This window comes from Sarcophilus harrisii, chromosome 4, assembly GCF_902635505.1.
Source record: "Sarcophilus harrisii chromosome 4, mSarHar1.11, whole genome shotgun sequence".
Taxonomy (NCBI): Eukaryota; Metazoa; Chordata; class Mammalia; order Dasyuromorphia; family Dasyuridae; genus Sarcophilus; species Sarcophilus harrisii.
Window position 1 is genome coordinate 149,702,371 of NC_045429.1, and position 16,359 is coordinate 149,718,729.

The 16,359-nt window shown below is 35.8% G+C and overlaps 1 protein-coding gene across 4 annotated transcripts in view; it reads left to right on the forward strand.

Moving 5' to 3' along the window:
* PLAGL1 (PLAG1 like zinc finger 1) overlaps positions 1-15,158 on the forward strand; it is a 139,165-nt gene extending 124,007 nt beyond the window's left edge. For all 4 annotated transcript variants that reach the window (XM_023503243.2, XM_031937674.1, XM_023503244.2 and 1 more), the window contains one exon: positions 13,498-15,158. In XM_023503243.2, the coding sequence (XP_023359011.1) occupies positions 13,498-14,767 (1,270 nt within the window). In that variant the 3' untranslated portion in view covers positions 14,768-15,158. The remainder of the gene's footprint in view (positions 1-13,497) is intronic.
* Positions 15,159-16,359: the final 1,201 nt, after the last annotated feature.

Consider the following 16,359-nt stretch of genomic DNA (forward strand, 5'->3'; position numbering starts at 1 on the left):
CATGAGGGACATTGCCCTTTGTAATATCTTTTCAAACTTATGTTATTGCTGCTTTTTTCTTTTTAAGCTATCACTTTCTAATGTTGCCATTGCTGCTTTTTTGTTTTCGAGATGTTATCACTTTCTAATATTTTCTCCCCTCCCTGATGTAGAACCCTTCTTTATAAAAAAGGAAAATAAAAGCAAAATAATCTGACACAATATCCACATCTCACAATGTGTGCCACATTCAACACATGGAATTTACCACTTCTCTACAGAGGGAAGTATACTATTGGAACCAAGATTTGCTATGCACTTATTCTTAATTCAGATTTTTTAAAAATTATTTTTTAACATTCTTAAAAAAACATTTTTGAGTTCTAAATTCTTTGTCCCTCCACTCCCTTCCTTACCCATTGAGAAGGCAAGCAATATGATATTATTTATATGTGCAAAATCATGTAGGGCACTGAATTCTGATGTCTTTTAATGTTGATTAATGTAGTTATTGTTTTTGTTCCTCTATTGGTTTTACATTCTTTACTCAGCATCAGTCAGTATATCTTTTCATGGTTCTCAAATTCCTTATATTTGTTATTTCTTATGGTGTTATAATATTCTATTATATTGACATACTATAACTCTTTAGCCGTTATCTAATTGATGAACCCTACTTCATTTCTAGTTTTTTTCTCCTACAGAAAGTGCTGCTATTTCATTATCAATCCAGTTCAATTCAGCAAGGATTTATTATTACCAGGTACTTTGCTAGATGCTGTGGATACAGACAAAGGTGAAATGGCCCCTTCCCTCAAAGAGCTTATATTCTATTCAGGGGGAAATAATAAATGAAAAAAATGAATACAAAATAATTTCTAAGGGGCACACATCTACTATAAAGCCAATTAGCAAGTATTTATTGGGTGCTCCTACAAGCTTAGGACTATGGAGAGTACAAATGTGTGATACATTATTTCTGCCTTTACACCCTAGGGACAATAGAAATAATACACAATAAAAGTAATGTTAGCTAATGGGATATCTTAACAGGTCCAAAATTGAACCCATTATCTTTCTCCTAACCCTCCTTACTTCTGAACCTCTCTGTTATTGTCCATGTTACTACCATCCTCCCAGTTACCCAGACTGACTCCCTAGAGTTCCATCTATGATGTCTTGCCCTCTTTTCATCCTATCCAGACCCAGCATGATTTTATTTTTGTAATATCTCTCATCTATGCCACCTTCTCACCTTTGATGCTGCCAGCCACTTGGTGCAGGCTATCATCGTCTCACACTTGAACTATTGCAATAGCTTTTTGGTTATCTCCCCGTTCCAGTCCATCTTCCACTTAACCTTCCTTAAGCACAAGTCAGACCATTTTACTTCTGTTCCTATCTCTGTTCAGTTAACTCCAGTGGCTCTCTATCACCTCTTGGATCAAATATGAAATCCTTTGTTTGACATTCAAAACAATTCAGAACTTGACTCCCTTCTACCTTTTCAGTCTTCTTGATCTGAAGAGCAAGGGATTGTCTTTTACCTTTGTTATCAACAGACTTGGTGCAATACCTGAAACACACAGTTTGTTGTTGTCCAGGTGTTTTCAGTCATATCTGACTGTTTGTGACCCCTTTGGGGCAAAAGTTACTGGCAAATGTTGGCAAAGATACTGGAGTATTTTGCCTTTGTCTTCTCCAGATCATTTTACAAATGAGGCAACTGAAATGTCAGTTAAGTGACTTGCCTAGGGTCATACAACTACTAAGTGTCTGAGACCACATTTGAATTTAAGAAGATGAATATTCCAGGCCCAGTGCTCCTATCCACTGTGCTACTTAACTGCCCCTTTTGGAACACTAATGCACAGATGTTAAACACATGTAATCTCCACAATTTTCTCAGCAGCATACTATTATTCTCCAAGCATTTGTTATTTGTTATTGTTCTTGAAATGATCAAGATATGCTTAATTTAATTCAGAATTTGCAATAGATGAAAATGGATTATTTGGATTTTGAAGCTAATAATAATAATAATCATTGACATTTAAATAGACTTTTAAGTTCTGCAAAAAAAAGTCTCATCTCATTTGATCTTCACAACAACCTATTGTCTCTGTTTTACAGATGAGGGAATTTGAATCCTATGGAGTTTAAGTGGCTTGTCCAAATTTACTGAGGCAGTAAATGTTAGAGGTGAGATTTGAACCTAGGCCTTCTAACCCTAGAGTCAGTATAAGAAGGCATTGGAAGACTGGTAAATAGAAGTCTCTAACAGGCAGATGTAAAGAAAAGTTAATTAACATTTAAAACTGCCCACAAGTAGGTTGGCTACCTTATATATGTAGTACGGGGTTCAGTGCCAAGGATAGAATATCCAGGAAAGCCCACATAATATAATCTCTCTCCTCTCTCCTCTTTTTTTGATTTTGGCTAGAATGCTTGCTAAAATATTTTTCTCCTCTCTCTCCTTCTCCCTTATCTATTTCCCCCTTCCCCCGCAGTGATTTAAGGATAATTCAGATTCAGGTTAAAGTCTCTTTCTCTAATCTTTAATTCTCCTGCTGTTAACTTTGGTTCTCTTTAGAAATTGGTCACAGCCAGCTCCATGTAAGTTGTGTGTGTGGGGGGGTGGTTCTGTGAAAGCTTATTGTTGGATTACTGTGCCTCCACCTGATTCTGGCTTCCTCTTTGAACAGAACTCTATATGCTTCAGTCCCACTCTAGCTCTCTTCCTCCTGAATGCTCCCCAAAGGATCACATTCCCAAGACTTGCATGCTAAATTAGTTTTATGTAATAGGGAGAACAAATTAGAACAGAAAAGGAGGGGCAGGTGGGGGAGGAGGGAAGGAACTGATCAGCAAAGACAACAACGGTATGGCAGATACTGAATTTCTTCCTATAGAGAGCAGCAAGAGGCTTTCTGTTTAGATGCTAGAGATGGGAAAGGAAGGGTAGGGAAGGGAGGGAAAGAGAAAGAAGAGGAAGGGAGGAAAAGGAGAAGGAAAGGAAAGGGAAGGGGACGGGGGAGGAAAGAGAAAGAAGAAAAGAAGGGGAAGAAAAGGGAAATGAAAAGGGAAGGGAAGAGGAAAGAGTAGGGAAAAAGAAGAAAAGGAGAAAGGGAAGGGGAAGGAAAGGAGAAGGAAAAGGGGAAGGAAAGAAAAAAGAAGGGAAAAGGGATGGAAAGGGGAAGAAAAGGAAGGGAAGGGGAAGAAAAGGGAAAAGGGGAAAGGAAGGGAAGAAACATTTATTAGGTGCTTCGTATACATTAAGCACTGGACTAAGTAATTTACAAAAATCTCATTTGATCCCTACTACAGCTCTAGGAAGACAGCCCTATTATAATCTCCATTTTTCAGTTGGGGAAATGAGGAAAAGAGATTATGTGACTTGCCCAGAATCACACAGTTGATAAATATCTGAAGCAGGATTTGAAATGAGGTCCAGCACACTATCTACTGTGTCACCTAGCTGAGGGCTCCTTTAGTAAGTGCCTTCTCTCATGGTAGCAAAGGGAGAACATGTCTGAAGGACTTATTCCATTCAAATTTAATGCAATTCATAGCACAATCTCCACATCATACCTTGCCAAATGGTGGTTCTTAGAGTGTTTTGGAAGGCAAGCACTGAGTATCCTCATATGACCTTCAAGGTGCAGAATGTGCCTGCCCCTTTCAAATTTTGCACCTTTCCCTTTCAATCTTCTACCTTCTTCACAAACCAATTCTCATCCTCTATACCCACAACTTCCCAGAGTTTGTCTTCATAACAGGCAATGCTGTACATTTGGGGAATTATTGAGACTAAAAAACAGGACTACATTCATAAATCTTTACTGTTCATGAAATGTTTTCTTGATTCCCTATGCATATAGAAAAAACATAAGTTTGTTTTAAAATGGCAATACACACATAAATACTTTATATTAGAATGTGCTTTTTTGCTTATATTTCAAGAGGTGCATCTAATTTAACCTCTTTCTTAGTAAATACTTTAAAATATCTACTCAGAACCCCATGCTGTGTAGATTTTAGAAGCCCCTTCATTGGCAGTTAGAAGGTCTTATTCAAAAAAGATTAGGCTAACTAGAATGGTAAATGGGTATATCAGAAAACCTAGTTAAAATGTTAATATTACTTGAAAATAGTATTGACCATACTTAAGATATAAATATGGACGATAAAACTTCGGATAAATTTTAAGTACATGTGAGAGAAAGATATGGACAATTGCATTTCTAAAGATATACACAAATGTTAGATATTTAAGAAAGATAGTGGATATATAATGCTGCTGGAATACTAGTAAGACAATAGAAAAGGTGTCTTAAGCAGAATTTAGAAAGAGGAGAGGGATGTGGTTTGGTGGAGAAAATTGAGAAGTCTGTTCAATATAGTACTTTAAGTAGAGGGGGAAAAAAAGGAAGCTGGACAGTTTAAGCAAGAACTGCTCTCTCCTCCAACTACCCAAATTTCTTTGATGTCCCATGCCCTAAATTCTGGACTAACCAGTGACAATATAGTCATAGACTTTCAAAAGGATGGAATGTCACTCCACCTCCTTCCTTGTCTCCACTGTAACATAAGATGCATTTAATGGTTTAAAAGTAGGAGAGATGATAAATAGACTTGTCTAACAAGAAAAGAGACTATACAGTCTGTAGTGTAGCAAGAGATGCAAACAGACCAGAACCTGAGGAGTTTGTGGCAAGTTGTGGTTAAGAATTTTAATTTGATGAGAGAGATCATTGGGAGCCACAGAAGCACTCAAGTTATGTGACATGATGAAATAAAAATGATACTTAAAAAAAGGAATTCTTAACTGTTGGGTGCAAGATAGATTGAAGTGGAAAATATAGGAACAAATTAGTAATTAGTAGAGTGATCCAAGTGTGAAGTTGTAACGGGTAGATTATGATGCTGTGGATAATTCTATCAATCATCTCTTTTCCTTTCTTTTTTGTGAGGCAGTTGGGATTAAGTGACTTGTCCAGGATCACACAACTGGTAAATCCAATCCTCTCTTTCATCAAGAAAAAGGTGCCTGGGCTTGGAACTCGTTAAAGTACTAGAGGGGATATAATGGTAACAAGAATAAGGAGAGAGATATGTCAAAGAGTATAATGGGTCTTTAAAGTAGGGAGAATACTGAAATTGTTACTATACTAAGGAAATGAAAAGGGGAAAGAAATTATATTAAGTTCTTTCAGTATGTTTTAAGTATTCTAGTATTGTTTCTTATAAATAAAATGAAAAATAGAATTAAACTGTCTTTATGCCTTTTGACATCTTGATAACAGGTATACCCAAAGGAAGTTAAAGGCAGAGAGAAAGGATAGATAGATAGATATAGGTAACTACACTATTCATAGTAGCTACAATCTGAAGAGAAAATGAGTGGCTCTTAATTTGAGAAATATCTTAATCAAATTGTGGCATATAATTGTAGTAAAACATTATCATCCCTAAGAAGCGATAAATAGAAAGAATTCAGAAAAACGTGGAAAGACTTCAGTGAACTGAAGCAGAACAAAGTAAGTAGAAACAGGAGAATGACTACAAATAAATAATCATGGGAATATAAAGGAAAGCAACACTGAAAGACATCAAAACTTGAATAAATACAGTGACAATTCACAATATCACAGGATTGATGAAACGCCCCTCCCATCTTTTGGTTGTGGGTAGACTATTAGTTTAGAATGAGGCATGCATTTTCAGACTTGGCTAATGTAGTAATTTGTCTGGCTCAATATCTTTTTACTACAAGAGAGGATTCTTTTGGGATGGGAAGAGGAAATCATAAGAAAGTGCTAGCAATGTCAAAAACAACAACTCAGCATCAGTAAAACAATTTAAAAAGAGGTCAAGATACATGAATGTAATGGGACATTACTATGGTGTAAGGAATTTTGAATATGATGACTACAGAGAAGCCTGAGAAGATCTATATAAACTGATTCAGAGTAAAGTAAGCAGTGCTAAGAAAAACATAATGACTATAGTTCAAATGGAAAGACCACCAAAGATAATTGAATGTTATAAATAACAAATGCAAGAGAGAGTTGAGGATATCTCTGAGGTTGGGAACCTGGTTGATTGGGAAGTGATAACCTAGACAGGAATAGAAAAATTGGGAAAAGGAAGGTGTTTGGGGAGGGGAGAAGCAGGTAAGTTCTGTTTTATAAATGTTGAGTGAAGTGTCTATAGAGCATCCATTTCAAAGTGTCCAAGAACCAGTTTATGACACATGACTATAGATCAGGAGGTTGACAAGAGCTGAGTATATAGATCTCAGACTCTTCTGAATGAAAGTGATAACTAAACTTAAGCTTTTTGTGAGTGTAGAATGAAAAGAATTGATTGTTTTCATTTTTTTTCTTTTTTTACTTTTTATTTATAAGACATATGCATGGATAGTTTTTCAGTATTGACCCTTGCAAAACCTTCTGTTCCAACTTTTCCCCTCCTACCCCCCACACCCCCAGATGGCGGCAGACCAATACATATTAAATATGTTAAAGTATATGTTAAATACAATATACTATACATATTTATTTAGTTATCTTACTGCACAAGAAAAATCGGATTTAGAAATAAGTTGTTTTCGTTCATTCTTAAAGAAAACCAAAATGACATCACTATATTAGAGTCAAGTTACAGTGTGTGTCTGATTATGGCTGATCAGACCAGTTTGAGCTTGGAATACTTGACCACAGGTCAGGCACAAATAATTCATGTGAACATTTAGGGTTGATTCTTAAAATTTGTGCATCTCATGTTTCTTTTGAGCTACTTCAATTCTACTTTGCTCATAGAGCACAGCACCTTCTATGACAAGGGCATGGCTTGCTGAATGGTGACATGCTGATATCTTCCATGACATGCAATCAGTTCCAAGGTCCTTAAGAGAGATCTTGACAGCTCCTTCTGGCCACCATATGAGTCCTTGCCTTATGTTAATGCTCTGTAAAAATAGTCTTTTAGACAAAAGATTAAAGAACCTAGGACAGATCTTTACATACAGTTAGTATGTATAATATGGATTATAATCCCTCAAAAGAACGTGGAGTGCTCAAACACCTAAAAATAATAGGACCAAAAATGAAGACTATTATGAAAATCCAGAGAAGAGAGAATATCATAGAAAGGGTGGTCAGTAGTATAAAATTCTGTACCGAAATTTTAAAAAAGATAAGGATTTAGAAAAGACTATCAAATTTTGCAAAGAAGAGAGAAAACTTTGGAGAGAGCAGTTGCATTGAGTGATGAATTTGGAAACTAGATTGCAAAGGGTTGAGAAAAAAATGAAAGTAGAGAATGGAGTAACAAAGTATACCAGCTTTTTCCAGGAGTATGACTGATTATTAAAGGTAGGAGAGCTATAAAACACTAGATATTAAGGGTATGGTAGTCAAGAGAGGATTTTTGAAGGAAGGGAAGTATTTAGGTATGTTTGTAGGCAGTAGGGAAGTAAAAGTAGTCTAAATTAGCTGGGGATGAGTGCAGATAGAGAACATCATTCTACAGAGATAGTTGGTAGCTTTCTAAAAAGAGGCTGTTCAGCTTTGTGGGCAGTGGTTCAGACTCTGAGCACATCCAACCCATTGAATCTCTTCAAGGGGCACCAATAAAGCTTCTGACCCCAAACCCTGCTTTTCTGGAAGCTCTGCCACCAAGGCTTTCTCACTGGTTGTGGGAAATTCAGTATTTTGCCTTTGTGTCTATTGGATTTCGTGATTCTAGGGGTTGATATTGTTCTGCTCCCAAAAACATAGGATGGTTTTGTGGTTTACTATTGGGTTTGGGATGGGATAAATAGATTTGAGAAACATCAGCATAGAGAGGATAATTAAATCCACGGGAGGTGATGAAATCACCAAATGAAGTAATGTAGAGGAAGAAGTGTTCCCAATATAGAACTCTGAGGGACATCTAATGAAAGAAGATATGATCTGGATAAGAATTCAGCAAAAGAGAATTAGTGATTACATAGGTAGAGGAGAACAGCAGGGACAAGTGTGTGAGCATATCCTGAAACACAAGTCTGGAAAAGCCTGAAGAGTTTCTCCAGCTGAGGAGCCTCTACAAATATATTTTACAACTAATCCCTTTGGTATGGGCTAGATGACTAAAACAGGGTGCTCTTATTATTATTATTTTACTGTCAGCAATATAGTCAGATACTTAACTCAGCCACCTTAACCTCAGCAACAGGAAACAAGAAATCTTTAAAAGACAGGCCATCTCTGTTAACCATCCTACCTTTGTGTTACAGAGAAGATTACTGTATAGGAAGGAAGTAGATTAAGTGAACTTTCTGTCTGCTTCTAACTCTTAGATCTTCCCCCCATATAGCAAGAAAAGAAGGCCAGAGTTTTCTGATCATTGAGTCCTCTGAAACAAAGTTCCACTGTATTTTGAAGTCTTGAAATGTCATGGACCTCTCATTGGGAGGGAACAATATCATCCCAAAGCTTCTTTCATAATGATTAAGACTATTGATAAATACTTTAATCTAGTCAGACATCTCATGAGACTAGACTCTACACTAGGAAACTTTGAATTTAGGTCACACCATAATCACTCTCTTTTTCTAGTAATGTTCAGTCTATGGGGATATATTCTTAACATGTTCATAACTTAGAACACCTGGTAGATCAATTCTTTTCCCCATTATTTTACTGGAAACTTCCAGGGTATCCTACAAACAGCTACTACGCCTTATCACCAGTGAATACTTTCAAGCCGTTTCCCCCTTCCGTCCTAGATCTTTGTTGATGTGTTCTATACCAGGAAAGCAGAGGACTTACCTTTATACCTGTGCCCATAATTCTGTCACTGAATTGGTACCACTGTCCCTTATCATAGCAGAACAGGCAAATTCTTTTATCTTTGGTCCAACACAAGACCCTGGCTCTTTGATAGCTAGAGGGCATAACTGGATAGAGTACCAGCCCTAAAGTCAGGAGGACCCCAGTTCAAATCTAATCTCATATTTATTTCTTCTTAGCTGGGTGACCCTGGGCAAGTCACTTACCTCAGAAAAAAAAAGACAATGTTTGGTGACCAAAATGTAGAAAATCCTAATTTTGGGTTGCTAGCACTTGACCTTCGCTGGTATTAGAGGGCTTCTTAAAACTTTTTCTACTCACTACTTCTTTTATCCTGAGAAATTTTTTGTACTCTAAGTAGATAAGTATATAAATCAAACATTTTCTAATAATAAAATATAATTTCACAACTTTCACATTTAGTTATGGGACCCATAACTGCAATTTAATAGGCTTTGAACTAAATTGATTAAAAGAGGTTAGGATGACTGTGAAATGAAATGACAAAGGAATGTTAAAACTTTATTCAAAGGGAAAATGAATTAATGTTTTACTTATTGGTAGTATAGGTACAGCTAAGTGCAGTGGATGGGTCCTTGGGCCTGGAAAGACCTGAGTTCAAATTCTACCTCAAACCTTGCTAACTGTGTCCCTGGGCATGGCACTTAAGCTGTGTTTGCCTCAATTTTCTCATCTATAAAATGGATTTAATAATAGTACCTACTTTCCAGGATTATTGTGATACCAAATGAGATAATATTTTCAAAGCACTTAGCATAGTGCCTAGTTCATAGTTAAACACATAAATGTTAGTTATTATTGATAGTAGTAGTATGTGTACTGGTTTAGTCTTTGTCATATATATGTTAACCTTTTAAGCTTTTTTATTCTCCTCTTTCAAGTTTCTATTTTATTTTCCATGTTGGTCATTGAACTGGAATAGCTTTTCTAGTGGTGGGAGGATAAGATGTCCTTGTAAGAGTTTCTTATACAACTTTTTTCAGGTTCTTAATTTTTGTAATTTTCTTACTAGTTTTAAGTCTTGTTTAATTTCTTTGACTATCTTTTTGTCAATCTTTTGGGAAATCTTGAATCGTTTTATTCCCTATTTCTGTTGATGCATTAGCTGGCTTCATTGTATATATTTTTTTCATTGTTAGCACTTTGCAAAATTTGTATTTTGCTTGATTTTTATTTGGGGGGGTGTCTTTTTTTTTTTTAGCTGTTTTTCACAGAATCTTCAATTTCACAGGGGCCATCTGGTCTAACCCATACGCATGCAAAGAATCCCTTTTATAACACAAATGAAAACTGATGATCTAGTGAAGGGGAATTAACTGTTAGGATTTTTTTTTTTAATTATTAAATCTCATTTGCCTCTTTGCAATTTCTACCCAGTGTTCCTTTTCCTCTTATACGTCTAGTGTAACAATTTGAATCTCTCTTCCATAGGACAGCACTTCAGATACTTGAAGTCAGTCCTAAATCTTCTCCTGGGCTAAACATATCTAGTATTTTCTTAGAATTCTCACAAGGAATGATTTTCCTGGTTATCTTCTTACATATGTTGTTCAACCTACCAATGTTCTTTTAAATATATAGACCAGCACTGAATAGTACTGCAAATGTAATCTGGCCAGAAAAGAGTATGGTGGGGCTATCACTTCCATCTGCTAATTCCTGTACATCCCTAAATGAAGTTTACGATTAAAACAGCCTTTTTAGGGGAATACTACTTTTTTTTTTCATATCGACCTCAGATTTTGAATATTTCTTTGTTTTTTGATAGGTATATGAAGAAGGAACCTTCACACTTCCTCCTCCACTATCTTAATTAGAAAGCCCTATGATTTCTTATTATCTTCTGGGATTTACTTGACTTGTTTTTGTTTTATTATCTGTGTTGCCTTTAAACAAAATATAATTTGTTTTATTCCCCCTCTTGATTACATTTTTTACATTGCCTTCCTTGAGATTTTGTCTACTCCTGCATTTTTGTATTCATCTGAGATGAAATATCTTTCTTTTAACACCATATCCTTTTATGTTTTAAGTATTTTTCATAAACATATCTCTGTGTATATATATTGGTAGAATTTTGTTTTTAAATTCATTGTTGTCACCTTTATTGATTTTATGGGAAAGCTCATCTCTTTCACATATTAAATTGTTTTTTTCCTATAAAATATTGTGATTTTTTTTTTTAAGCAGGACGTAGTGGTGGTGGGGGGAACAAATCCATTTTAGGACCTATAGTTTTTTTTGTTGTTTTGTTTCAGTATATCCTGATCCTGTCCTTGCTCTTCCCTTTCCCCTTCCCCTCCTCTCCAAATAGGTTTTCATACTTTTTTCTTAAAAATTGGCTCTCCAAAGTAATTGTTTTCTTTGAACCAATCCTTTCTTTAATCCCTCCTCCTAACTCAGATAGCCTTCCTTCCCTTCCCTATCCTAATTCAGCCCACATTACTATAATCTTTTGGCTTTTATTTAATTTTTTCTTCTTTGTCCCTAAGAAGGATATGGTCCATGAAATGCTTTCTTACTATCATCCCCACTTCTGTACTTGAAGCATTTTCACCTATGGTTCCCCCCCCCCCCAATAAATTTTTTTCTTTCTATTTTCCTTCCTTTCTTCATCCCCCTTTCCATCTCCTTTTGGAGTCTTTTCTAGTATACTTTTTGAATACCAAACTCAAAGCTTGTTTCTCTTCATTTCCTCAGTGACCTTCACATAGTAAAAAATCCCAAGGATCTCTAAATTTTGTTTTGTTTTTTTCCTTCTCCTTCTTTTCAAAATGTGAGCACAGGGTGATCAATTAGTCCTTTGGAGATATTCATATCTGCTTGCCTTTCTTAAATTTGTTCTCCATATTTGCATTTATTGCCAAGACATCAATTTTGATCAAGATTCATTTTTTAAAAAATTATTTTCAACTTTGTACATTTTTATTCTTTGATGCTAACCATTTTCCACTAATTTCTGGCATATTACATTCTAACCTTTCCTTTCATTTTCATTAATATTGAGTAGTCCTAGGTGATTCTGACTGAAGTTTCTGTATTATCTGTCACTTCCTGGATGATTATCTTTCTCTTTGATTTTGGAGATCAGAGTATGGCAGCCACATATCTGTGATTCAAACAGAATAAAACCTAAGATTTCAATCTAACAAATTGTAAGCTTTGGAGTCTTTCACATTGCATGTTCCCCTTTGATTCCAATGTTTCCAAACAATTTTCTATCCCCCCCCCCAATGGGATGGATTTTCTTTGTTTTATTATTATTATTATTTGGTGAGGCCAATGAGTTTTAGATTCTTTAAGTTCTGTTTTTCAAGAACGGCTTTTGGATATCTTTCAGTTTTGTTTTCTTTTGAACTTGGCTTGAACAATTCTTATATCTTTGAAGTTTTTTTTTTATTACATAAACACCATTTTGAGTGTCTAGTATTTTAATGAGGTTTTCTGATTTCAGTTCTAAGCCACTGATTTACTTTTTAAGTGTTTCATTAAAAACTCCAGGTTTACAACTAGAGTTGTCTTTTCTTTTTGTTTTTAATTAGACGCTCCAACTGCTTTCCAGATTCTTGTGGTCATTCCATTTTATTTTCTAGGATTTTAATTTGCTTATTCATTTCTTCAGTTTTTCTTCTGGCTTTTTTTTTTTCCTGGAAAGCTTTTCCTATCAACATTTCCTCTCTTCTTTTAGTTATTGTTCTTTTAGTTTATTTGGTACATTTTCATTTATTTTCAGGTAAAGCAGGGAACTGAGTTTATATATAATCTCTCTGTCAGCTTGTCAGAAATCCTTCCCTGCTCATTTTCAATATAGTTCCTGGAAAAGCTTTAAGACAGACTTTCATTTCTGCCTTCAGACCAGTTATCAGTGGGTTCTATAGTATCAGGATTAGAGTGTAACAGCAATTTTATTTCTTATAAAATAATTTTATGCTAGGCTTTATCAGTTTATATAAATTTTCCCAAACAAACCAGAAAGTTCCTGCCCTCAAGGAGTTTAAATTTATTTTAATAGAAAAGATCAAAATATTGGAGCAGAGGCCAAAGAAGAGCATTTTGGACAAGAAAAGAATGGGAGATTGATATTAAAGCAAAAGACTAAAAATCTTATTGGTGAATTTGTAAAACTCAAAATAAAACTGGAAATATTAACAGATTTCTTTTCTTTTTTAAAGGTTCTTAGGAAAACAGAAAACAATAAGAGATCTCTAGAAAGTTCATTTCTAATAGTTTTAAAGATCTTTCTCTATATTAAAGAGGGAATAATGATATTACCACCCAATTGGGGATGTTGTTATACAGAAGACATTTAGGTGTCTTTGGATTAGCAGTGTGGTATAGAGATTAAGTTGGATTACATTTATAAACCAGAAATTTCCAAATTAGCATTTCATATCTCTAGGATACATTTGCCTATGGAATACACAAATAAATTAGATTTGGAGATGTCTTATGATGACATTTTGTATTTACTTGTATAACATTACCAGTCCTAGACCCATGCACTCTAAAATGTATTCTCCTATAATACACACCTTATAGACATGAAATTAAATTTGCTCTGCCTTCAGAGATTGCATAGTTCTCTCCTGAAGCAATAGGAACTTCCTTAGCTCAAAAGTCTCTGAAATTCTTGTCCATTTATTTTTTTTAATCCTAGGCACATGGCCACCCATTCACCACAGAAATCCCATCAGTGTGTTCACTGTGAGAAGACATTTCACCGGAAAGACCACTTAAAGAATCATCTCCAGACTCATGATCCCAACAAAATGGCCTTTGGGTGTGATGAGTGTGGAAAGAAGTACAACACCAAGCTTGGTTACAAGCGGCATTTGGCTCTACATGCAGCCAGCAGCGGAGACCTCACATGCCGAGTTTGTGCCCTAGAGCTTGGGAGCACCGAGGTATTACTGGATCATCTCAAAGCCCACACAGGGGGAAAGCCCCCTAATGGAGCCAAGGAAAAGAAGCATCAGTGTGACCATTGTGAAAGATGCTTCTATACTCGGAAGGATGTTCGGCGCCACCTGGTAGTCCACACAGGCTGCAAAGACTTCCTGTGTCAGTTCTGTGCCCAGCGATTTGGACGAAAAGACCATCTTACTCGACACACCAAGAAAACGCACTCACAGGAGCTGATGAAAGACCAGATGCAAAACGGAGACCTGCTGGGCTCACTTAATGCACATTCTCCTCCATTTCAGCTCAAAGAAGGAACTGCTACATTGTCCCCTTTTCCTTTAGGTGTATGTGTACAGAACAACGGGTTTGGGAATAGCTTGCAGGCAGATGTACAAGACAGCACACCTGGTCCCTATGAGCAAAGCCTACAGCACTCACAACCGCTTCCAGATTCTTTAGCAGCCATCCAGCCTTCAGCATCTCCAAGCTCACCTTCTTGTAACCTTCAGCATCCCGAATATGACCCAAGCTCTACCTCATACTCCCCACTCACCCACCCCAAAAATCTACCCCTCAAAACAGGTTCAAAGGGATTCTGCAATATGAACCTCCTTGAGGAATTGTCTTTGCAAGAGCCTCACTTAGCACCCAGAATTAGTCCAGATCTTGATCCAGCTAAGGGGGTTGCAGACAGATTAAATGTTCACAAGGAAATAGCAATGCCTACTGATGCTATGAACAGGGCGTCATCATCACCTGCCTCTCTGGATATCTCTCACCTCCTGGGGTTTTGGCAGCTGCCTCCCTCTCTCACCCAAAATGTCCATGGGAACAGTCCTATGACGTTGGGACATCGGGAATCATTACCCCATAGACTCAGCTGTCTGGGACAACAGCAACAAGAACCACAGCTAGCCATGGGCAGTGTCACTCTCAATCAGCTCCATCTTCCTCACATTCCTCATACTTTCCCTGCCAGCCCCAGCTCTACTATCCTGCCTCATTTTCACCATGCATTCAGATGACTTCTATTTTAAGAGTAATTTTCTGTCATAAACAACTTTTTAAACAGTAAAGCCATGTGTTTTAAAGGCCAGGTATAATGCAAGAATAGAAAAACAGGATTGTCTGCATGAGGGCAACTGGCTTCATATCATAAAATTCTGAAAAACACACAAAACCAACCAACTGCATGTATTGTGCCAATCTGCCATGAGTGTTCATGCTTTGTACCAAATTTTATATTGAGTGAGTATTCTATAGTAGAACTGCAAATACTGCCATGATGGACATACAAAATGAGGGCTGCTATATAGGTATGGGCCAAGGGGAAATTAATTTTAAGCCATGCATCATAGTAAAAATGATATATAAACAGTGACCATTTTTACATGGCCTCTAGGTGGACCACTACATGAACAAGGGCCCTACCTAGTAAATGAACTTTGGGAAACTTTTGATTTCTTCAAGATGAGAAGATGTAATGTTTCTTTTTCTTTCTTTTAATAAAAATAAAATACCTTTTTATGGGGGATTAAATTTAACTAGGCTGTGGACTTCAGTCTACTTCAGCAGTTCAGGGATTTTCTGTCTTCAGGGTTGGAAATAGCTTAGTTACTACTGCCACGGGAAAACGAAAGTCTTAAAAAAAAACAGCTTCTTATAGAAAGTGTTTTTTAAAAAAAATTATTTAGTTTTCATTTTCAACAGAATGGTTGGTTTGTTGACTCCCCTAGTTTCTCTTAAAGGCCTAGATGATTATTTAGACAAATTCAGCAGGAAAAGTCCCTGTGGGTTGATCCTTGGTTAGAACTTATGATGTGTGCAAATAATGCACAGGTCAATCAAGAAAGACATTTGTTGATTTCAAGAATTATTATTATTTCAGTAGGTTTATGAGATTACTTTGTCTCGAAGAAAACCCCTTGTTGAAGATTTTTATTTGATAAATTTGGCTTTAAATATTATTGTACTTAGGATTCTAAATGCTGTTTCAACATATAATAAATGCAATATTTTTGAATTCCTAAAAAATATACATTTATTTGAAGTCATGTTCTGGTCTTTACTCATCTTTCCCCTTGCACTTATGTTTTCTACATATGAATTACTAACCTAATTTGGCCTTTTAAATCTCATTTTGAATTTTGTCCGAATAAAACAGTAATTTTATTTTTTACCAAAAAAGAATGTTATTTAATAGAAAAGAGTAAGTATACTTTGAATTTATTATTGAGTTTATGTTTAAATTTAGTAGGTTCTTGTTTCTGAAAGGGTTATCTTTACATTTCAATTTTTGATATATAAAAAATACACAAATATACTTTAAAAATAGAGGTGTAACAAAGGATTTTACTATATTCATCAGGGATGAAGGTTTTGTTGTAGGACAATTTATTTTCTGTTACAGAAATAGGTTATTTTCAGCTTCGGTTTCTTCATCTGAAAAATGAACAGGGTTGGACAAAAACCTTTCACCTCTAAAGTTATCTAATACTTACAATTTATTACAAAATATCATGATTCCTTCTATGTGCTATTCTGTGTGTATATAAAAATATATATGTGTGTGTGTGTGTATGTATGTATACATATATGTTTGTATACATATACACAT